The sequence below is a fragment of the Lacerta agilis genome, chromosome 17 (assembly GCF_009819535.1).
Source record: "Lacerta agilis isolate rLacAgi1 chromosome 17, rLacAgi1.pri, whole genome shotgun sequence".
In the NCBI taxonomy this organism is placed as follows: Eukaryota; Metazoa; Chordata; class Lepidosauria; order Squamata; family Lacertidae; genus Lacerta; species Lacerta agilis.
In genome coordinates this window covers 28,891,509-28,915,108 of record NC_046328.1, presented here as the reverse complement: position 1 = coordinate 28,915,108, position 23,600 = coordinate 28,891,509, and the positions used below count along the sequence as shown (strand labels likewise).

At 47.8% G+C, this 23,600-nt stretch overlaps 1 protein-coding gene and 1 long non-coding RNA gene across 4 annotated transcripts; one reads left to right on the top strand and one right to left on the bottom strand.

Moving 5' to 3' along the window:
- On the bottom strand, positions 1–926 carry LOC117061769. 2 transcript variants are annotated; one of them, XR_004428143.1, is made up of 2 exons: positions 603–926; positions 1–375 (listed from the first exon to the last, which is right to left on the bottom strand). It is a non-coding gene; the product is annotated as an uncharacterized LOC117061769 (long non-coding RNA). The 2 variants fall into 2 exon arrangements; XR_004428142.1 differs by lacking the exon at positions 603–926 and adding an exon at positions 499–550.
- An 11,851-nt stretch (positions 927–12,777) lies between these two features.
- Positions 12,778–21,928, top strand: PPP1R14B (protein phosphatase 1 regulatory inhibitor subunit 14B). 2 transcript variants are annotated; one of them, XM_033174805.1, is made up of 4 exons: positions 12,780–13,730; positions 18,356–18,439; positions 19,225–19,257; positions 21,523–21,928. In XM_033174805.1, exons 1-4 carry the CDS (start codon positions 13,503–13,505, stop codon positions 21,589–21,591), a joined length of 414 nt encoding a protein of 137 aa, XP_033030696.1. In that variant the 5' UTR covers positions 12,780–13,502; the 3' UTR covers positions 21,592–21,928. The 2 variants fall into 2 exon arrangements, with proteins under 2 accessions (XP_033030697.1, XP_033030696.1); XM_033174806.1 differs by lacking the exon at positions 19,225–19,257 and having other exon boundaries at positions 12,778–13,730.
- The last annotated feature ends 1,672 nt before the right edge of the window (positions 21,929–23,600 follow it).

The window sequence follows — 23,600 nt, the reverse complement described above, 5'->3', positions numbered from 1 at the left end:
CACCATTCCTTTTTTTTAATACAAACAATTTCTTTACTCCCACGATGGTTCTAGGGGCAATAATTTTAGCGTTTGGCTCCTTTTATGGCGAAAAGCTCGCTTCCAATCCCCAACCTCGTTTATTAACGGGGAGTTTATTTTAGTCTTGACAAGATGGCAACGTTTACTCCCGCAACGCCTAGTTCATCTTCCTCCGTTTGACACTTTCTGTGCAAGAGGGGCTGGAATGCCGAATCCGATTCCATTGACTAGACACACACACACACCCCCAGGGCCACGATCCACGGGAGACGGTCTTCAGGGGGGAAACCTCGAATAAATGAGCAGAGGATTCTGGCAGTGCAGTATCTGAAGTATTTCCTCAGGGATCCTCAGCTGTCCAAGCCAAATAAATAGACAGAGAAATAAAAATAAAAATGCCATCATTCAGTGAAGTTTGATTCATTCGCTTAAAAAAATGAATCATGCCAGATTACAAGCTGAATGTAAACATCTGACCAGAGGCAGCGCCCAAAGGAGACATGTTTGACTGTCTGCCAATGTCCCACCCCTAGGAATAAGAAGAGAAATTTGAATCGGTTCATATCTAAAGGCAAACGTACCTGATTTGCACTTTACGAAACAATACGAGAGCAGAAACAAATGCCATCCCTCGAAATTTGCACTTCTCTGAATTTCACGACGCAGATCTGGACAGGTAATGTGTACAAAATTCACATACTAAAGTGTGCATGTAAATGCATATATTTGTGAAAATAACATACAAACATTGCATTGCATTAGGCAAAATTGCATATAAAAAAGTGTGTATTAAGAGGAAATTGCCTTCAAATGTTGATGAATCTTCATGAGGACTTAAAAAAACATATATCCCAAACTGAACTTTAGACTGGAAAAGGGAGAAACAGAGAGGAACCAAAATGGATATATTTTCCCATCCCTACTCACACCCAAAGAGGGGTCTAACAAGCCCCCCCCCCAACTTGCTTGCTCAACTGCCTCTCCCAGTAGCCCAGACAGGTGTGGCGGTGAAACTGTAACATTTAGAAACTTCCCTATACAGGGCTGCCTTCAGATGGCTCCGGGGGTTGGAGAACTCCATAACCTTCAACATTTCTCAGACAAAAATAGGGACATCCTACCATACCCTCCAACATTTCACCAATGAAATTAGGGATGCCGTCGCCCTAAGGAAAAGTGGGAAGTTTTGGGTTCAAATCAGAAACCAGGACAGCTTCTATAAATAGAGGACTGTCTCTGGAAAATAGGGTCTGGTAGGGTCAGTGGTGGCTGGCTTAGTAGGGTAAATGGGGCCTTGTCCCAACCAACCTCTGCCTTCCCCCTGTCAGCCCCCCCTGGGCTGCCTCCTTGCTTACAATCATTCCAGGTGTAGAGCTGGCTGCCAGCTTCCTCCACCTGCATCTCAGTGTTGCCCCCTGTAGAACTCATCAGGGAGGAAGAGGAGGATAGGGACAAAACTAGACTGACCGTCTCTGCCTGCCATTGGCTCTGGCTCCATCTACTGGTGGCTCCCTGTCTTCTGCCCTCCTTGACCTAATGGGTACCAGCCACCCCTGGTAGGGACATGGCTGGGGAAGGGGTCTGGCCTAGGGAGAGGGCTAAACAGAGAGCAGGTGGCCTCAGGTCATCCACCACCAATGTACTATAAAGTCTAAATAATGAAACACAAGAGCGAGAATTGCAAAAATCAAATGAAACGATCTGTTAGAAGACGACATGACACTGGCTGTATTTCTGTTTATTTTCTATGCTTCAGATGCAAATCCTAGGGTGTATCTAACTAACTTGCACTCTTGAGTAGACCCAACAGAAACAATGAACCTAAGCCATGCCTATTAACTTCAGCAGGCCTACTCTGTGTAGGTCTAGAATTACCCCTTATATTTAACCTGATCAGATTGGAGAGAATAAATGTTTCACTTCCTGGCTCATAATCTGATATCCTAGAATTAGGCAGACCAGGCCAAAATCTAGCTTGGTTCTGATACCTAAGATATAGAAAGGTATATGATTTACAAATTATTATTGTAACTATGAGTAACATGGATACCACTACAAACATATTAATGCAATATACCCAATAATGATAGGGTCTGCATTTATTTTTTTCTTGTACACCCCTTTTCATAGAATTGTAGAGTTGGAAGAGACCCCGAGGGCCATAGTCTAGTCCAACCCCCTATAATGGGGAATTCAAAGATACAGAATCCCTGGCAGATGGTCAGCTAACCTCCTATTTCAAAGCCTTTCAAAGCCTCCACGGAATGAGAGTCCACCACCTTCCAAGACAGTCCACTCCACTGTCAAACAGCTCCTAACTGCCAGATATTTCTTCCTAATGTTTAGTCAGAATCTCCTTTCTTGCCATTTGAAGCTATTGGTTTCAGTCCTACCGTCTGGGGCAGCAGAAAACAAGCTTGGTCTGCTTTCCATGAGACAGATATTTGAAGACAGCTCTCACACCACCTCTAAGCCTCCTCTTCTCTAGGCTTAATGCCACTTAATGGTGTTTTTTTTTACTGTTTTATAGTGAGCATATAATTAAAATTCTATTTAAAAGGGGGGGTCTAGCTTGAATAACTTTATACAGAGGGCAATGCAGCAAATATTGAACAAGCGTCTCTTTGTCCGTAACACAAAAATGTGCTGACCCCAAAGGCACCTTAGCCTCCCAGTAGTTCATGTCCAGACCTAGGCCCTCTACACATCCTTTGCAAAGAAAGCTTTAAGAGGCGTTCACAGAAATGCTTAAAAAGGAGACAATGAACTGCACTTAGAATATGTGCAATTTATTATTATTATTGTTATTATTTTAGAACCGACGTGGGCTGAGCTGCACAGAGGAAGAGACCACTGACATACCATGCATTACCAAAGGGTTGTGGAAAGAAACTCCGGAGAAAGCAAGAGACTCCCCTGGCAAATAATAGGCCAAACTGAACGGGGCTTTTTTGGAGTCTTGCTTCAACACCTGTGGATATCTGTTGTCCTGGGGAGACCCTGCCATCTAGTGGCAGGTGTGGAGAGCTGCAGGCAAAAAGCCTCTTGAAGCAATTTTCTCCTCTCCGAGCCAAATTACGAGAATGAATGAAGGATGACTTCAAGGAACGAAAAAGGAGAAGTGGGCGTTGCATTTTTAAATGGGCATTTCTGTGCAACTATAGAAAAGCAGAATTCAACACACACATACCCAAATTCCACCTCTGGTTTTTTGTTTTTGTTTTTAAAAAAGTTTCTAGACCTTATGCTTGTCAAGATTTACCCGAACGAAACTGCCCTGGGAACATGACTGGAGGGTAGTTGAAAAAGACATTAGAAAATACAGTACTTGTGGACAATGTTAGGTAAAATTTCTGCTTGGGGCTCAGGAACTCTACGATATGCTGAATACAATTCGCCTCACCCTGCCCCCATATTTTTTCTTGTTTTTCATTGCTGAATGGATCTTTGCTGTGTAAGCCTGTATAGATCCATATAGGTCCATTTGCTTAATTTGCATAAGGGATGCAGGCCACAGATTAGGCCTAATGATTAGAGCATGGGTAGGCAAACTAAGGCCCGGGGGCCGGATCCGGTCCAATCGCCTTCTAAATCTGGCCCGCGGACAGTCCAGGAATCAGCATGTTTTTACATGAGTAGAATGTATCCTTTTATTTAAAATGCATCTCTGGGTTATTTGTGGGGCATAGGAATTCATTCATTCCCCCCCCAAAAAAAAATATAGTCCGGCCCCCCACAAGGTCTGAGGGACAGTGGACCGGCCCCCTGCTGAAAAAGTTTGCTGACCCCTGGATTAGAGATAGATAGATATTGACAGACAGCACAGAATACAACACTGCTCACTAGAGGTTAACTATTGTATTGTTTCTCTGAGTCACATGGTAGCTGTCTTGCCCCATCAATCATCATCATAGCCAGGGTTCTCTGCGGGAACTAATGATTAACAGGGAGATGTATAAATAAATCAGAAGGTGTACGCTCAAGATTCAGGTCAAACAACATGAAGGACTTCTTCAAAGAGCGCATACAGTAGTTAAACTGAGATTTGCTCCACCAAGAGGAATACGAGTATGGATAGCTTTAGAAGTGGGCTTGACAAATTCATGGCCGATCAAGCTGACAGGGGCCACTGCCTGAGATGTCTCTGTTCTGCATCCACTGCTTCCGAATATCAGTTGCTAGGAATCACAAATGAGAAAAGTTGCTGTCGCTCTCAGGTCGAAAGAGCTCAGGATTGTGTATGTGGGCCTCCCCTTTCTCATTTATTCCCCACAACAACTCCGTGAGGTAGGTTAGGTTGATTTGGGGGGCATTCGACAACTTTTTTTTATGTGCTGCCAGACCAAAATACGAGAGTCTCCTCATTTAGAGCTGTGAATTTAAGTAAATAAGAGATCTGATAAAAGACAAGTGTGGCTTTGTTTGCTTTTAGTTAACTGAATGTCTGGAGGCGGTTGGAGGATGGATGGTGGCTAACGGATTGAGGTTGAATCCTGACAAGACAGAAGTACTGTTCTTAGGGGGCAGGCTGGTATGGAGGACTCCCTGATCCTGAATGGGGTAACTGTGTCCCCGAAAGACCAGGTGTGCACCCTGGGAGTCATTTTGGACTCACAGCTGTCCATGGAGGCACAGGTCAATTCTGTGTCCAGGGCAGCTGTCTACCAGCTCCATCTGGTACGCAGGCTGAGACCCTACCTGCCTGCAGACTGTCTTCCCAGAGTGGTGCATGCTCTAGTTATCTCCCGCTTGGACTACTGCAATGCGCTCTACATGGGGCTACCTTTGAAGGTGACTCGGAAACTGCAATTAATCCAGAATGCGGCAGCTAGACTGGTGACTGGGAGTGGCCACCGAGACCATATAACACCAGTCCTGAAAGATCTTCATTGGCTCCCAGTAACTTTCCAATCTCATTTCAAAGTGTTGGTGCTGACCTTTAAAGCCCTAAACGGCCTCAGTCCTGTATACCTGAAGGAGTGTCTCCACCCCCATCATCCAGCCCTGACACTGAGGTCCAGCGCCGAGGGCCTTCTGGCAGTTTCCTCGCTGCGAGAAGCAAAGGAACAGGGAACCAGGCAGAGGGCCTTCTCGGTGGTGGCGCCTGCCCTGTGGAACGCCCTCCCAGCAGATGTCAAGGCAATAAGCAACTATTTTACTTTTAAAAGACAACTGAAGGCGGTCCTGTTTAGGGAAGTTTTTAATGTTTGATGCTGTATTGTTTTTAATACAGTGGTACCTCAGGTTACAGACACTTCAGGTTACAGACTCCGCTAACCCAGAAATAGTACCTTGGGTTAAGAACTTTGCTTCAGGATGAGAACAGAAATTGTGCCGCCGCCGCGGCATGGCGGCAGAGGGAGGCCCCATTAGCTAAAGTGGTACTTCAGGTTAAGAATGGACCTCCAGAATGAATTAAGTTCTTAACCAGAGGTTCCACTGTATTTGGTTGAAAGCTGCCCCGAGTGGCTGGGGAAACTCAGCCAGATGGGCAGGGTATAAATAATAATTTATTTATTTATTTATTTATTTATTTATTTATTATTATTATTATTATTATTATATAAACTATTATCATTATTATATATAAATTTAGAGTGTTAACAAGTATTGATCGAAATATATTGGTTCTGATGATTGCCCGAGATTAGGAACGCCTCCTCTCAGAACAGCTGATTATGTCACCAAACTACTCACGCTTTTGGGGTGGGGGGGAGCTTTATTTTATTTTTGAGTGTCATAATCAACATCATATTATTGCTAACCTAGGCACCTCAAATGCTGGACTCTGGATGTCACTGGATTCTGAACCCCTGGCTGTACGAGGGGGGAGGAACCTCCTGCCATCCAAAGGCTGCAGCCCTTTGTAGGGAACCTTCTGAAGGTCACCTGTCAGTGGTAAAGGTAAAGGGACCCCTGACCATTAGGTCCAGTCGTGGACGACTCTGGGGTTGCGGCGCTCATCTTGCTTTACTGGCCGAGGGAGCCGGCATACAGCTTCCGGGTCATGTGGCCAGCATGACTAAGCCGCTTCTGGTGAACCAGAGCAGTGCACGGAAACGCCGTTTACCTTCCCGCCGGAGTGGCACCTATTTATCTATAGGTATTTGCACTTTGATGTGCTTTCAAACTGCTAGGTTGGCAGGAGCAGGGACCGAGCAACGGGAGCTCACCCCATCGCGGGGATTCAAACCATCAACCTTCTAATCAGCAAGCCCTGGGCTCTGTGGTTTAGACCCATCCAAAAGAAAGGCTGAAGCCGTTTGTAGGGAACCTTCTGAAGGTCACGTGTCAGTGGTGGGTGGGGCCAAAGGCAAAAGTGGGTGGGGCAGCAGACATGAGTCTTACTTTTGTAGTGTAGGCCACTCATCACCACAACACCCCACCCCAGAAAACAGGCTCCTCATCCTAATGAAGCCCTAATGACAATCCCAATGGAACTTAAACCAAAAAAAAGGCCTGCAAAGTGAACTCTTTGTTTTCTGAGTGGGTCTCCTTTGTCCTCCCCCCACTCCCCCACCCAAGAAACCTACTTCATAATGGAGACTGAAGGGGGAGATGTTAATTAGTTCATGGTTAGGCCTCCTGGCAAACAAATAAGGGATTGGTACTTTTGTTCTGCCAGAAAGACTTTGCCCCCACTCTCCTGTCCTACAGATGCTGAGTTGCCTCTTTAAAGTCTCCCCACATGGTGACTAATTCCAGAATGTTAGTAGAGTGTTTCAGTTACAGGTAGGTAGCCGTGTTGGTCTGCCATAGTCAAAACAAAATAAAATAAAAAAATCCTTCCAGTAGCACCTTAGAGACCAACTAAGTTTGTTCTTGGTATGAGCTTTCGTGTGCATGCACACTTCTTCAGATACCCCATCTGTTTTTATTTTGTTTGTTATGGGAGGGGGAATAAAGAAAAAGAAAGGAGTGCAAGCATCTCATAGCTCACTTGGTAGAATGCGAGACTCTTAATCTCAGGGCCATGGGCAAAAGATTCCTGTCTTGCAAAGGGTTGGACTAGATGACCCCCGTGGCCCCTTCCAACTCTACAATTCCATGATTCTATGATAGAACATTCAAGGCTTAGCTGGTGGCACAAACTGCAGCCCAACAGGTGGCTGTGCCCAAATATCAACCTCTTTGTCTTTTCCTGTACCACACAGCGCATTTCTCCTTCCAAGCTTGGAATGCTGCTTCAGACAATTCTGGGTGCCACATTATATATATATATATATATATATATATATATATATATATATATATATATATATATATATATATATATATGACTTCCGGCGGGTGCGCCATTGCGGGCTGCTGGGAGTCGTCTCAGTTCCGAGACGGCTCCGGTTCCCCCGGGGTTTGGAGCTCCGCAACCGCGCTGCGGGCTCCGGTAACCCACGGGAGGAGCGTCCCATGGTCGGGGCTTTCCTGCGGGCCCCTTTGCGCTGTCCCGTTCTCGGGCTTCCCTTGTAAAAGGGAGGCTTGAGTGAACGGGCTCCAGCGCGGGGCTGAGGAAGCTGTCCCCAACCGGGGGAACCAAAGCGGCAGCCGGCCGCTCGTGGTGTGCGCTACGTTCTTCCAATTTCAGCTGAAAAAGAAGGAACCGTGAGTAATGATCGCAATTTGGACTAATTGGATTTAATTTGGACTAATTGGCTCACGGAGAGAGACTTAAAAAGCGGAAGTCCGTTTCTCTCCTCTGCGGCAAGATCAAAGTAACACCGGATTTGGCTGATTTCTGTATGGATTGCTTTGAAGTTTTACGTTGATTCTGATTCTGATGGCTTAAGGAATCCGTTTTGGGAAGAAACTGAGATATTGGAATTGTTTCTTCTGATAAATAGAGGTTTTAGCAATAGAAAGTTTACCCTCTGACGGAAGTGGAAATGGTGGCTGAAATCTGATCTCAAAGGATGGAAAAGTACTGAGACATTGTTGCTCCCTGCCAGCTCCTGTTTTTCCCGTTTGGTTCCCACGGCTCCTTCAGACACAGCAATGGCATTTGGCCAGGAAATTTTGTGGCGATTGGAACTTCTGCAACAGAGTGTTACTGTAACATTTTCGGGGATTGGAAGTGCCTTCAAGGACTTTGCTGAGGAACTTAAAGCATCAATTAGAGAATCTGAAGAGATATTTTTAGAGATACGATCCAAGTGAAATGCCTCCCAGAGTCATCATTTGAAGATGAGAAGACACAGGTTCAAAAAGAACGGTCTCAAGTATGTGAGAGGTCTGAGACCTATGACAATAACTTTATAACGGCTTTCTGGGGTGAGAGCCCAGAAATGCAGGAATATCAACTCTGGGAGTCAAAACTGGATTTGAAGAATGAACGAGAGTCATCTGGGGACAATGTGCAAGGCGTTTGGAAGAGTGCAGCAAAGATACCTGGGGACACTGTTTTGGTTTTTAGCTACCAAGGAAAAGGTGACATTCTACAACAAGGAAAATTTGTGATTTTGGAAGAATATGGACTGGGAATATGCTGGGGGGAAGACCGGTGGGAGATTAAGATGGGAGGAGGGAGGATTGTGAGGAGAGGGGTGGGGTAAAGTAAGTTATGAATTTTATTAGGACGGCTTACCAAGATACTCTTTTGCCAGAGGGAAACAAGCGATTCGGAGAAGGGAAGAAATGTTTAGGCTTTTTATGATAAGGTTTGGAATTTATTTTTTTAAGGTAGGCATTAGAAGTAATAACAGCAATAGCTTTATTAAGATAAGAGAAAATAGGATATAAGAAGTTAAGATTTGAAATATGAATTATGTGATTAAAACAAGTTGAATGACATAAGGTATATAAGATGTTTATTTGAAGATTAAGGTATGGTGAATGATTGTTAAATTAGTTATAAAGTTACTAAAGTAGATTAGAAATAGAACGCAGAAGAGAGAATGGGGGAAGTCCCCATAAATAAGATTCGAAATAAGAATTTAATTAATAATTTCCTGTCTATTTGTGGTGTTACGGTATGTATAAGTTTTATTTTTGTTATTAGTATTGTTTATTGTATTTGTTTTGTCTTATATGTTGATTTGATGTTTTATTTCTGTATTTGTTGTTTTTTTATGTGGAAACACCAATAACTTTTTTTGGGGGGGAAATCATAATATATATGATGATTGAGATGGAGAAGGTCCAGAAAATAGGCAATTAGGATGCTATTGAAGAATCTCCAATATTTGCGGGGGTTGGGGCTTACAATTTGTGGGTCTTTGAGGGGGCAAGACGGGTAAGGGGAGACATGATTGAAGCGCCTATGTGATGGAGAAATTAGACTGAGGGAGGTTTTTTCCCCTTTTCCTGTCGAGCAGAGGTTTGTTTGTTTGGCAAATGGGGCACTGCCCCACCAACCTCCGTCTGCCTTCAGCCAGCCCCACCTGCTTCCCTTCTTTCTTTCAGCCAGTCCAGGAAAGTGGCCCTGCCTGCCTCCTTAGTCTCTGTGTTGCCCCTTGTAGAATTCAGCAGGAAGGAGGAGGAGGATGGGGACAAATGTAGCATCAGCTCTGCCTGCCATTGTCTCTGGCGCCACCTACTGTTGGGCTCCATGCCATCCCCCCCCCCCATCAGACCCAATGGGCACCAGCCACCACTTTCCATATTTCAACTAGTGGAGCTGAAAGGAGCTGATTCACTGCAGACTAGAGGAAAGGCTCCCTCCCGCACAGCACATTGTTAACCCTGCCAGCCATCAATTTAGGGGGCTTTAAAGGGGGATTAGACAAATTCACAGAGGATAAGGAACAATGGCTACTAATCATGGTGGCTATAGTACCTCCAGGAATTTGAATTACGAGTTGCTGGGGATCACATGCAGGAGAGGGTTATGGCGCCCATGTTCTGCTTGCATAGAAACAGAACTGTAGAGTTGGAAGGGACCCCGAGGATCATCTAGTCCAACCCCCTGCAAAGCTAAAGCATCCATGACAGATGGCCATCCAACCTCTGCTTAAAAGCCTCCAAGGAAGGCAGGCCACAGATGCTGATGTTTTCAAAAAGCAACCTCTCGTTCTGCAGAAGCTTTAGGTTCCAAGGAAGGAAGCCACACGGGTCACACTGAGGATCAGTGTGCAGAGGAAATGTGGAGGAATTGTAAAATGTGTAGAAATGTAATTTGAATTTGTATCCAGGAGCACATAATGCAGAATGCAAAATGGCCTCAGTTTCCCTGGGTCCTAGCTTCTTCAATTTAAAAGATCTCGAAAAACAAGTGGTGGGGGCAGGAATCTCTGCCCAAAATGCTGAAGAGCTGCTGCCAATCTGGCCTATACTAGCCAATGATCTGACTCAAAGTTCCTATGTTCAGAAGTGTGCCTTGCAGCTGTTGCTTCCCCCAACTCTGGCAGGAAGTGGCTGAATTAAGCTTCTGTTGGGGCCCAAACCACGTGGCCCAACTCCCCCCACCCCTGCCAAGAGCTTTGTATCTTAAAGCCACAGAAGTCTTGTTTTAAAAATGGCATTCGATCACATGGTATAAGCTTGTTTAGGCAATGCTGGGACCATGAGGATTAAAACTCCAGCACTTGGCGAGAGTCTGCCTTTCATTTGTGCATTTCACTGTGCAGAGAGCCCTGTGGGGAGTTGGTAGGCTGGTAGCAGAGATTATGCCCTTCCAAATCCCAGTTTCTCCCAATCCACTGTGAGCAGGGTCTCTGATTTTTTATTTATTAAAAAAACTACAAAGAAACCAACCAACCTTCTCTTATTCCAGGATAATAGCCTGTTGGATATGTGCCTGATGTGATGCAGTGAAAATCATGCTGCATTTTTTGCAGTTTGTGTTTTTATATTGTGATTTTATGTTGTAACTGCCCTGAGACCTGCGGGTATAGGGCAGTATACGAAGGGCGCCCCTGCAGAACAAAAAGGGGCATCTTTCTCAAGAATAAATGCAGATATAGTTAAGATAAGCAATTGTTGCTTTGGGGCATTGCTCTAATCTTCATTTTTAAACCACAATCTGCTTAGAGTTGAAATCCGAGTACCTTGTTAGCTGATAGTGAAGGGGATTAAGGGAAGTTTATCTGGAGTCAATAATCAGGATTAAAAAGAATACCGTGAAGGGTATCCAAACCAAGGCAAAGGGTGACAACATCCTAAACACAACAAAACCCCTCCCCAGAACCAGATGAATCACAGCACTGGAGTATTGCCCTCTCCATATTTAAATCGGACAAACATGCCTGTTGCAGAATGACAGAAACATGATGCAATGAGGCTTTGCGATTGGAATGGGGTAGAAGTGGAATGATGGGGCAGGGTGTTTGTTTGTTTGTTTGTTTTGCAGAAATAGCCCCCCACCCCACTTAACTGGAAAGCTCCACAAGACTCCTCCTTTAACCAAAGTGGCTTCAGTTTTGTGTGTATACATCACATATACACAGACAAAATTTGTGTATACATTAGAAAGCATACGTTCTTCCAAAATGTCTGTACGCAGACAAAATGATTCAGCACATATCATCATTATCATCACCAGCACACACACACAATTCATATATACACATGATGCAATGAAAAATGTATCCATCTGTCTGATATGATATCCATATTTGTGCCTATCTGCACTAGCGTATTTGTATACATGCATATATTTCATCGTGTGAAATAAGGAAGCCTGCATCTGCATATAGAGACTCGCAGTGCATTTTTGGGCCGTAGTAAACTGAGTTTCATTCATGGTTATTGAAATTTCATACATACTTTTATCAATATATTGCATCATAAATAATGGCTTGCACCCAGCTAAGTAAACCCATGGAAATCAATAGACGCAAGTGAATCATGACTCTTCATCTTAATGGGTTTACTATGAGTAGGACTGACATTGGATACAAACATTGGATCACACGCACTTGCACTTTGTTATTCCATTTTTGTTCCAACAGGCTTTCCCAGCTGGCTAAATGAGCCTTTGCCCATGAGTGCCTATTTTGTATCCTTCTTATTTTGTTTTATTATTATTAACATCTATTTATATGGCTCTGTGCACAATAAAATAAGCAATTCTTCTCCAAATCTCGTATAATCTAACACCATTTAAATGCATCTGCCTTTCTCCTGCTGTTTCTGTTCTTTATAATGCATCGCCTTGAGACAGTTGTGTAGAAGGCCATGAATAGATTAATAATAATAAAATAATATATCTTCTGATATTTAAGCAAAAAAATGTTTCTGTGTCTAAATCTCTTTCCCTCTCTCTCTCTCTCACACACAATTTGTGTTTCAGAACTACCCCTGCTGCTACTGATGACCTGACATTCACGTGGACGCCTTAACAGCATCCATACGATGCCAGTCTTCTCGCGGCATTAACCTAATAAACAAATGAAGCCATTAAACTAAGATTAACCTGATGGAAGCTAATCCACCCGCCCCTCCTCTCTTCCAACAAGGCACGCAGAGAGATAGAGTTCAAAGCGACTGACAAAGCGGAATTTCCAAACCATTGTGGCAAAGCAAAAATTGGTGTGTGTGTGTGACAACCGGGCACACCCTTTTGATAAGAGAATAGATTGAGGAGTGGGCGGAGGGGGGTGGGGGAGAAAACATGTCCCCAGACAGGAGATCTGAAAGGGGGGAGGTGTGCATTGGGGTGGGGCAAGGTGGGGGATTTGGCATCAAAGAGAGAGGCGGGCGTCCAGCCGGCCAGCCCTGGGGGTGGTCAGGCAGGGCAGCTGGGCAAGCGCTGGCTGGAAAGGGAGAAAGACGTGCTGGCCCTTTAAGGGGGCGGGGTGGGGTGCGGGGGGGGGAGTGAGGAGACGGAGCCAGCGCAGCAGCAGCAGCAGTAGCCCCGGGAGCAGCAGCGGGACAAAGGGCCGAGGCGAAAGCGGATCGGAACCTGGACTGGACCTGCTTGGCTTAAGGAACTCCTGAAGCGGAGTGAAGCAATCGCGCCCGGAGGGAGGATCGGGTGGGCGGAGGGAGGGAGAGAGTCGAAACCGGTTTCCAGTTTTGCAAACAAAGAGGAGGAGGAGAGAAAGGCGGAGTTCGGGATTCCGGTTCTGGTTCGGCGCCGAGTTATTGCCCTTGTGTGTGTGTGTAAGTGTGAGAAGAGGCCAGATCCAGATCCCGTCGCACGTGGCGCAAGGAACGAGGAGCAGCGATCCGTCAAACCAAACCAAATAAAGGACCCCCCCCCCGCTTCCTTCCCTCGGTTCGGACTGCACGTGGCGCTAGTCCTCTTGAGGCTCGGTTTTGGGCAGACTTCGCATCGAGCTCTCTCTCTCTCTCTCTCTGCCTGTTCCTCCCTCTCGGTTTTTGGTTCAACCGAGTGGGTTTTGGGTGGGGAATCCCAATCCGGTTCTGGGGCTAGTTCTGCCCTCTGGATCCAACCGGGGGTCCCCACCACGTGGCGTCGGGGAAGGAAAAGAAGACAAAAGGAAGACTCGCCAAGTCAGGAAGCGGAGTCAGCGATTCCGTGTGTGTGTGTGTGCGGTTGATCCGCGCTCTTTTACTTCTTGCGCTCCGGTTCCGATCCGGTTCGGATGGCGGCTCCTTGCAGCCCAGAGAGCGGCCCCCCGGCGGCTGCGGGGACGGGGCCCCGGGTGTATTTCCAAAGCCCCCCGGCTGGAGAACCGGCCGCAGAGGAAGAGGAGGGCCCGGTCCGGCGCCAGGGGCGGGTGACGGTGAAATACGATCGCAAAGAGCTCCGAAAGAGGCTCCACTTGGAAGAATGGATCTTGGAACAGCTGACGGTCCTCTACGACTGCCAGGTAAAAACTCCGAAATCCTCTCCTCGCACTTGGATTTCCCTACAATCCCTTAAAATTTAGCCCCCTTCCATCATTCAGGTGCTAGATCGCTGCCCCTATAAACCAGACACCCACCTTATGGCGTCCCTTAATGTGTGTGGAGCCTGTACATGCATTTCAACTGCCCATCTAATGAATCTTGTCCCTACAGTTGCAGGCTTTGTGTTACTCCCACCCCACAAAAATTACTTGCAATAATTTCTTTTTTAAGGTCTCTGCCCCCCCGGGAACTTGCTAAATCTTAAGGAAAAGGTTGTGGACCCCAAATATGGACACTATGCCCCAATACCTTCTTGATCTGGAGGGCAGGCCTCCTGGTCAAATACATGTAACCTTTGCAATAATATTATTTCCCATCACAGCAGTACAAAGAAAGTAGTGGATAACAAAGAGAATGCAGGCTTGACTTTCACCTCGAAGCCCCTGCCGCCTCCCAAAAGAGTCCCTGAAAATCCTGCCCCTTTTATGTTGGTGTCCCCCAAACCCATTATTCCGGATACTTTAATGTCTCCAGCTCCTCCACCCTGTTACATCCTCCTTATAACTCAGCTTAGATCCTAGATCAACTCATGCAGCCTCCTCCCACCCCACCTTGTCTCCCCATATATGCTGCCCCATTACCCTCCAATGCAGCCCAGGTTCAGGGAGTGGCTACCCAAGGACTCCCACCCCCATTTCCTGGTTCTTTTGTCAGCCATTGTGCAGGTTATGAAAAGGGACATTGAGGACTAGTGACCCGCGGAGTCGGGGACTCGCTCCTTGGCAAATTCCACCCACTTTATCTGGGGACTGTTTCTAACCCAACTTACACCCCATATGCAGCCCCTGCCCCATCCCAAGCTCCAGGCCTTCCCCCTCTCTGCAGCCCCAAGAACAAAACACCCTTAGTTTTTGGAAGGGCCCCCATTTCCATTAAGTGGACCTGATGCCACCCCTCCCATTTTTTATTCCTCCCTAAGACCACACTTGGATGCTTGTTACCACCCTCAGAATCACAAATTTGTAGTTTCAAGGCCTGCTCCTCTCCAGAGAAAATGGTTTCCACAGACCAGAAAAAAACTCTTTCCCCCAGCCCCCGAAACCCAACTTTTTTCATTTATATTTTTCTAGCGATTTTTGGCTCATCGGGGCATCTTGTGTTCACTCAACCACCCACTTCCCCTTATCTCCGCTGGGCATTTGACCCTGTGCCAGTTTTCCTCTTTCCGCTTGCCAAATTTTGGAGCATACGCTTCAGAAGTGACCACATGCCCAACAAAATGCTTCACCCTCTCCCTCCCACCCTCACATCCCAAGATCCTCCTGTTCTTCTTCCCTGCCCTAAAGACTGGAGAGATGGTGATGGCAGGATCCCTGCTTTTATTCCTGCCCCCTCCAACTAATGGTGAAGGTCACTTAAGGTCACAAGTACTCAAAGGCCTTTATGGGGCCTGTGTTCGAATCCTTCCTTTCCCCAACCCCTCTTAAAAAAGAGCAAGGGGAGGGAATTGTCCACTCCTGATTTTGCAGCATTGTGGGTGGGTGGAGGGATTGTCCTGTGGAGAGTGGCGTTCCCCACCCTCTCCGCTGTGCATGGTATGCTGTTCTGGGTTTGGAAGTGTGTGCCTTAGGCCACAAATGCAGCTGTCTCTCGAGAGGAGCAGCTGTCTTTTAAGATATGGCTTTCCTTTTTATTTCTTTAACGTTGCAAGATGCTTGTTGCCAGAAACCTCAAGTGAAAAATGGGTGGGTGGGATTGAAACCAAGTAGGGGTGGGCAGTTGATGGCGCTAACCCTGCCCGCCCCGCCGCCCCCCCAACTGGACTTGCGGCCAAGGTAGCATTCGAACGAGAGACCAGTCTAATTTTTTATTGTCCAGGCCGCGGCAGCAGGATCAACTTTCTGTCTGCCCTCTCCTTGTGTGTGCCTGCACACACACACACACACACACACCCCGCCTGCCAAATGTCACCTGGCAGCTGGCCAGCCTGCTTATTGGGGTGGGGTGGGGGATTTAGCTGGCCATATGGGGCTTGCGTCTGAGTAGGCTAATGGGGCAGTAAGTAGCTAGTCAAGAGGGCCGAAAGAGCCACCGCTGGGTCCTTGCAAAACAAAACACACACTAGTTGATTCACAAATGCCAGTGGGAGTGTGTGCGTGACCCAGTTACCTTTGGCCTTGTTCTGCGGCTGAGAACGGTACCTCAGCTGTTTGAATTCTCCTTTGCATCCCTCAATGACTCCCTTGTTACCAGGCTGTGCCTGTCGGCTGGAGGTGCCGGTCAGGGCAAGTCCTGCGCGGATTTAGCAGGGAGCTGGAAGGAGCTTAGGTTTGCAGCCAACGCAGCCCTGCTCAGAGTAGACTCGCTGAAATTATTATTTATTAAATTTATATACTGCCCTACATCAGGAGGTCTCGGGGCGCTTCACAATATTAACATGAATGGACTTGCGTAGCTCAATGCCTTTTATCTGTTTCAATAGGTCTGCTCTATAGTAGGGTTAACCCCACTAACAAACCCTTAATCTGCAACCACGAGCCCCACTTACCTGGGAGAAAGCCCCACTGAATTACTATTATTAGTAGTAGTACTATTATTCTTATTAATCAATTAAATTTGTATACCACCCTGTACACAGGTCTCAGGGCGGTTACAATGTAGCATTACAATATAAAAACACAAAATAAATAATAAAAACAAACCCCCTTTATTGGGGTTGTTCCCCAAAACACCTTAAAAGGGCATTGGATGTCAAGCAGCCAAAGGCCTGGTTAAAGTGGACCGTTTCCACTGGCCGCCTAAAAGTGTATAATGAAGGTTCCAGTGGGGCTTCCTTCCGAGTAGACTTGGTTAGGAGCCAGCTGCTGGGGTGTCCAGCTGTTTTTGGACTACAGTTCCCATCATCCCTGGCCACTGGTCCTGCTAGCTAAGGATGATGGGAGTTGTAGTCCAAAAACAGCTGGAGACCCCCAGTTTGGGAAACCCAGGACTAGATCCTCAGGGTCCCTTCCCACTCTATGAGTAGCATGTACATGAAGCATCTGAGAAAAAGGCATCCTCCACACTATTTCAAGCACATGGTTCCTCCCGCCCCCCACAGAATCCTGGGAACTGTAGTTTGTTAGAGGTACTGGGGGTTGCAGCTCTGTGGCAAGGGAAACTACATTTCCCAGGGTTCCTTGGAGGAAACCATGACAGTTAAAGTGATATAAACATGCTTTAAAGGTGTGCTTGCAGACGCCAAACTCTTCTAAGATGGTGCCTACCATCCAGATTTTGTTTTCCTCCAAAAGTGACTTCTAAAACTTTAAAAACTGCTGTCCAATAAATAAATGTTTTACACAACAGGTTGCGGATTCCTCACCCCACCCCACCCACTTACTCTAACTGATGAACTGACTAAAGGTCTCCCACAGGGAGGCCTCTCTGCTACCCTAAAGCCTGGAGAATTAAGATCTGCCTCCAGTTTCCCACCGACTGCCTATAACCCCCTCTAATAACAAACTCTGGCTAGTCAGGAAAAAAGACGAGGTTTTTGGGGCAACCCCAAGGTTTCCAAACGTACAAAGAAAAATTGTGGGGAACCTAAGACAGCACCCCACCTCCCCAAGCAGTCCAAGAGTTCCTGTTGGCATGGAGTATCCTGAAAAGGGCATGGCTGGCTGGCCGGCTACGTTTTGTTACCACTCTTGAATACCTCTTGAGTGCTAAGTGCTCTACACAGGACCAAAGCCTAGTGTACAAGGGCAGGAGAATTAGGTGGTTTGAGAACTTATTCTGCCTTGATGACGTGCATCGAAAGGGCTATGTGGAGGGGGGCATTGAAATGATCCGCTTTTTCCCACCTCCTTTTTCAGTGCCTGTGTGGGATTAGGCATCCTCCTGACCTAGGAGGTTTAACTGTTCAACTTTTAAAACAGTTGAAGCCAGGAAAGGAGGGAATGACAATGATTAATGAGGATGGAGAAGAAGTTCAGGCATGACGTGCCCCCCCCCCAGCACAACATTCCCAGTTGGGGACTAGGGGGTGGGAGCCTTAACATTGTAGCTGCTTGAGGGGGTGTGGGAATGCCTGCCCCCAAATGAGCTGAACTCCAAAGGGTGTGTGTGTACACACACAAACCAGACTTGTAGTAGACAAGTGTGGCAGGATTCCAGTCCTGGGAAGTCTGGAAACAAAATCCTCGATGAGATCCCTCTCCTTGAGAAGGCAGAGAGAAAACAACTCCTTACACCCAGCTGGTCCTCGAATTGCCTCAGTCTATGGGGCAGGGAGATACCCTTTTACTAGACACCTTACCAATGTTGAAATTATATGGAGAGAGGTAGGTAGGGGGTGAAGTACCCCCACACACAGCATCCTAAAAGGGATCATGTTGTTCCTGTAATCTGAACACTGCAACTGTGCCCTTTATTATTCAATTTGAGTTCATTTGAAGGGGTGCAGAATCTCGCACTCTCAGCCTCCCCCCCCCCCCATCCACTGCTCTGGGTAAGGTTTTTACATGCAGAAAGAACTCTTTTCATGCTCCAGCTACATACACACACCTCCAAACAATAAAATGACTGGATTCCTGGCAGGTTCTTCTCTTTTGTCTTCTTATAGGAAGAGGAGATTCCGGAGTTAGAAATAGATGTTGACGAACTCCTGGACATGGAGAGTGATGAGTCTCGGAGCGCCCGAGTGAAGGTAGGAGCTGTGAAAGCTGGGTTGAAAATGGGGGGGGGGTGTTCCTTCCTTCTCCACGCCCCCCCCAAGAAAAGGAGGGGTTGAGAGGAGGGGGGGCCCGTGCGCTGCCTGGGAAGACCAGATGCTGTTTTCGCACGATGGCAGCCAAGCGGTGGGTGGGCTGTTCTGGTCAGCAATCTGGAGACCATACGTATCTGCCAATATTTCTTTATACATAAATAAAGAGAGTGGCCTTCTGTTGTTGCCATAAACACTCAGGATTTGGCTAGAGATTAAGGGTGAGTTTTAGACTGGGGCAGGCTGGGATTTTTATTTTCAGAATGTATCAGAAATGGGGAACCTACAGATGGTCACCAGGCTCCCATCAGCTCCGCTTAGTGTCGCCAGTGGGTTTGGGGGTGATGGCAGCACAGCGACTTATGGGGGGGGCACAGGTCCCCCACACCTGCTCTACCACCAAACTGTGGGTTTTCCCCTAAAAATTTAAGATCCAAGTGCTCATGGTTCTCAAAACAGGAACGCAGGAATCTGGTTCTTGTGGAGTCAGACTATTAGTCTACCTAGGTCAGCCAACACTGGCTGGCAGCTGCTCCTCAGGGCAGTTTCAGATGGGGTTCTCTCCCAGCCCTGCCATTAGGGATTGAACCTGGGACCTTCTGCATGGAACAGAGATGCTCCACCACGGAGCTGTGGCCTGTCCCTCAATGAGATCTGGGTGGACAGGGCTTCCGGCTTGTCCAAACCATTGGCATCTAAATTTATCTTTTCTTTTTCCAAAAAAACAGGAGCTCCTGGTCGACTGTTACAAGCCCACAGAGGTGAGTGCTTGCCTGCCTGCCCTGAGTCCACCCCCCACCCTGCTTTTCCCATGACCCCTTAAATGCTCCCACATCCTTCCCTTCCAGAAGCCCCACATGTCCCAACCCTCCTCCCTTCGCAGCTGCTTTGTTGGCAGATCAGGAGAGCAGCAGCAGCTGCCTCTGCCCAGTGCCAGCTCCCAATCTTCTCCCGTTCCTTCCTTCTCTCACAGCAGGGAAGAGAGTCCCCTCCCATTCCGGCACCTGTTAGGGGAGGGGCTGCTCAGCTGTCTCCCCCCCTCACCCTCCCTTTTCCCCTGGCAGAGAGGCTGGGAGATTTCAGGGAAGGATCTCAACCGCCACCAAAAGCTGCTGGTTTCATCACCGAACGGGAGGCGTTGCTTGCGTTTGTCGTTTCTGCCCCCCGGGGTAGAAGTAGGCAAGAAGTGTCTTGCTGGATCAGGCAGCTCAAGGGTGGAGAACCGCAGGCCGTGCTGCCTGGCCCGCCAAGGCCTCTTTTTCTGGCCCTTGGGACGTTCCCCAGGCCCTGCACTGGCTTGTCTCCCCCTTCCAGCTCTTCTGCCTGGCTGGAACCGGGGTCTTGCCTCTTGCTTGCCTGGCTACAGAGAGCTGTCCTGGTAGGAGGCTCTTGAGTTTTTTGGGGCTGGGCTCTGGAAACATAAAGAGTCTGTTGCCCCATCCACCAATGGGCATGTGGCCCCCAGAAGGCGGCTCCCTAGGAAATCGGCCTCAGGGCTGGAAAAGGTTTCCCCATCCCTGGCCTAGATTCCAGTGCAGTTCCTAGATTTCCCGCAAGTTAAGAAGCCGGCAAGCCAGGGCATGAAGGCAATGCTCTCCCTGCCCATTTGTTGCCTGAGTTTGTAACACTCCAGTGTACTGCATCTGAAGCCAGAAGCTCTACAGCCTTTAAAGCGAACGACGAGCAAATAATCACTTTGCTGTGAATTATAGTGGTGCAGCAATGAAACTGCCGGCACATTTGCAAAGCTAACCAGGAGCTAGTATGGTTTCAAATTGGATGGGGGAGCGTGTGTTGAGATTGCTGCATTGGAGGGGGGGGGTGGACTGGATGACCCTCAGGGTCCCTTCCAACTCCCCTCCCTGCTGGTTTTTATCAGCCAAGGGAGGCACAGGTCCAAGGCACAAGTGTTTGCCCAGACCGACCCAAACGCCTTGTCCACATCTGAGCCTTAGTGACTGAAACTCCTCCGACGCAACAGGACCAGGCAGAGCTCTGGGCACCCCGTGAGATTTCATCTGCTTTAAGATCTCGGTGGGTGCCAGTAATTTTATTCTCAAAATGCTTTGCCAACAAATCTGGCCAGGCGGTAAGAGTCCCCTGCACTACCTGGAAAAGCTCTGCCGTGGCACAATGAGGATGCAATGGAGGCAGCCAAGTATGCCTTCTTTGTTGCCTCCACTGCCGCTAGGTAGGCTCAAGTATTAGCCCTCACCAGTGTTCGATCTGAATCCTTCCATGCAGATGCCCCTAGAAGTTCACCAGCAGGATGCAAAGATGCCTGCCAGACTTTGTTCATCCCCGGTGCCTGCAATTCAGGGGTAGACTGCCTCTATCTGTGGAGGTTTTGCTTGGCTGTAACAACACATTTAAAGCAGGGGAGAGGAACTCTTCTCTTTTTAAATCTGAGGGCCACATTGCAGGCTGCCTTCTGGGGGCCACATGGCAGCGGTAGGCAGGGCTTGGGCAAGACTCCTGCACTGCAAGGGGATTGGACTAAATGACCCTCATGGTCCCGTACACATCTATGACGATATAAGCAGAGCCAGAAGCAAAAATGGACAGGGCAACAGATGTGTGCATTCCAGCCACAGAAGACCAAAAAAAACTCTCTATCCAGGCAAGCAAGAAGCATTATCACAGTTCCAAGTTTCCTCACCCGCTTTAAAACCTTCTGTGCTAATGGGTATTGTGTGATGCAAGTTCCGAAAGTTAATGAAGCACTGAATTATTGGGGGGTGGTTTAAAATACGCAGCCAGCTTGAGTCTACAGTTGTGTACACACTATATGTTTAAAGCACCCGATTCCTCCCCCCCACCCCCCCTAAAAAGCAACCCTGGGCACTGTAGTTTACCCCACACTGAGCTACGATTCCCAACACCTTAAACAAACTAGAGTTCCCGGGATTCTTTCCCCCCTGTATGTACGCAACCTAAAAGGAGGGCAGATGAGAGATCCGGTGCCTATGCCTTCTGCTTTGACTCTGGGTTCCTCGCTGACGCCCCACCCTTCTGTCGCCCACCAGGTTTTTGTTGCCGACTTGTTAGACAAGATCCGTGGGATGCAGAAGCTCAGCACTCCACAGAAGAAGTGACTTGCCACTGGCGTGATGATCTCCCATCGCTGCCCTCCTTCCTCTTTGGAGAGTTTGTCATTGAGACTCTGGCTGCTGGCTGGGTTGGAGAGGGAGAAGGGAGCTTTTCAGGGGTCCAGTGGAGAACCAGATACTGCCCTTATGAGAGAGGGAAGACCTTCCCTTTTCGGTGGGATTGCCTTGATAATCAAAACCATCTGGACACCTTTTTAGCAATACCAACCTGCTCCTTCCTGCCCGTCACCCTCCTCCACCCGTGAGCGTCAGAGGAGGGGAAGAGGAACGTCTGTTCTCCAGGGGAAGAGAAAGAGGGGTAGGATCCTGAGAAATCTTTTTTTTTTTAAAGAACGTTTGGGTTGGTTTTTTTTTTTAATTATTTGCGTTTTTATATAAATTTAATAAAAATGCTTTGAGAACAAGGGTTTGGTTTCTGCTTTAGGGGACGGAAGTGTGCGCTAGGGCAGACGAGTGTTTGCGTACGTGTATTTTAACAAAACTTTTTCACTTTTAAAAGGAAAAAAAGCAGGATTATGCAAGCAAGTAGCGTGGCAGGTCTTGGGAGTGAGAACCTGGGTTCAGATGCTTGACCAGGAAAATTAACGTGCGACCTTGCGCAAATTATTTCACCTTAGCCTACAGCAGGCATAGGCAAGCTCTGCCCGCCAGATGTTTTGGGACTACAACTCCCATCATCCCTAGCTAACAGGACCAGTGGTCAGGGATGATGGGAGTTGTAGTCCCAAAATATCTGGAGGGCCGAGTTTGCCCATGCCTGGCCTACAGTCTACATCGCAGGGTGGCTTTTAGGATGAAATAGAGGGGTTAGGAGGGGAGAGAAAAGAGGGCCGCAGCCTTTAGTAAAATAGGCTATAAAAATGAATACCTGCTTGTCGCTTAATATTCATTACCAGTACTAGTAAAAACTGAAGAGTTGTGGACATTTTTGGTTTGCTTAGTCTGGTGAATTGGGAGGACATTTATGTCACTCCAGCCAAGTATTAGGACTGGAGGGGGGTGGGGAGAGAATCCAGGTTTAACTCCCTTCTTGGCCAGAAAACTAATAGGCGACCATGGGCAAGTAACTTTCTCAGCCTATAACCTATCTTGCAAGGCAATTGTTGGGCGAGGGGGGCGGAGAGAGCAATGGATGCTGCCTTTTGCTCACTGAATGTGAATAAAATAATACCCACTTATGGCTTATCATTGTCACCCATACTAGTGAAAAACACAAGTGTTTTTTGGAGATTTTTCGACCAGCTAGGCTAGTAAAGCGGAGATTCTGCTCCCCCGTGGGCCTTCTTCCCCTTCCTCACTGCCTGCAGCAAGTATTTTCAACCAAGTGCAACTGCAGACCAGGCCAAGTGCAGAGTTACAGGTCCCCCAGTTAGCAACGCTGTCCCTGGTGGGGACGCAGGCGGAGCCTCCCCCTCCCCTTCACTTGTGGCGGGGCTGAACTCAGCAAGGAAAGAATGTCTTCTGGGGCCTGGAACTAATCGGGCTTCGTGTTTCCTGCCTGAAGTCACCAGGCAAGTTGTGTGTGTGTGTGTGTGTGTGTGTGTGTGTTTTGCGAAATGGCCTGCCCTGGCCTCCGGAGCTGGCCCCGGCCTGATTTTTCCACGTGGCTCTTCTTTCCAAACCAAGATGCCTAAGAGGGGTTGGCACTGGCCCCACAGGGGAGGGAAAGGAACAGGGAAAGCAGGCACCAGAGCCACAGCCTTGCCACAAAACACTACTTGGTTCCCAGACTGGGCAGGGCAAGGCGAGAGAGATGCTGTCTCGAGGGTGGAGCAGTACGCCTGGCTGCTGTGCCCGTAAGCTGCATCTTGCAAGGCTCCCTTTGGCTCTCTGCCGCAGAGGGCGTGGTTGCCTTTAAAGCAGGTGCCTCCTTTCCTGCAGCTGGAAGAAAGCCAGAGTTTGCTTTCTGCCAGCAAGCACAACCTCCCCAGTTTGAAGAAAGAGGCCAGCTCTCCTTGGGCCCAAACAACCCCATGGTCAGGGATGATGGGAAA

What these genes read in the sequence shown, in the direction of transcription:
- PPP1R14B (XM_033174805.1), top strand. Translation starts at nt 13,503, where the DNA reads ATGGCGGCTCCTTGCAGCCCAGAGAGCGGCCCCCCGGCGGCTGCGGGG. An exon ending in CGGTCCTCTACGACTGCCAG is followed by an intron (nt 13,731 to 18,355) that starts GTAAAAACTCCG and finishes GTCTTCTTATAG; the next exon opens with GAAGAGGAGATTCCGGAGTT. An exon ending in CTCGGAGCGCCCGAGTGAAG is followed by an intron (nt 18,440 to 19,224) that starts GTAGGAGCTGTG and finishes CCAAAAAAACAG; the next exon opens with GAGCTCCTGGTCGACTGTTA.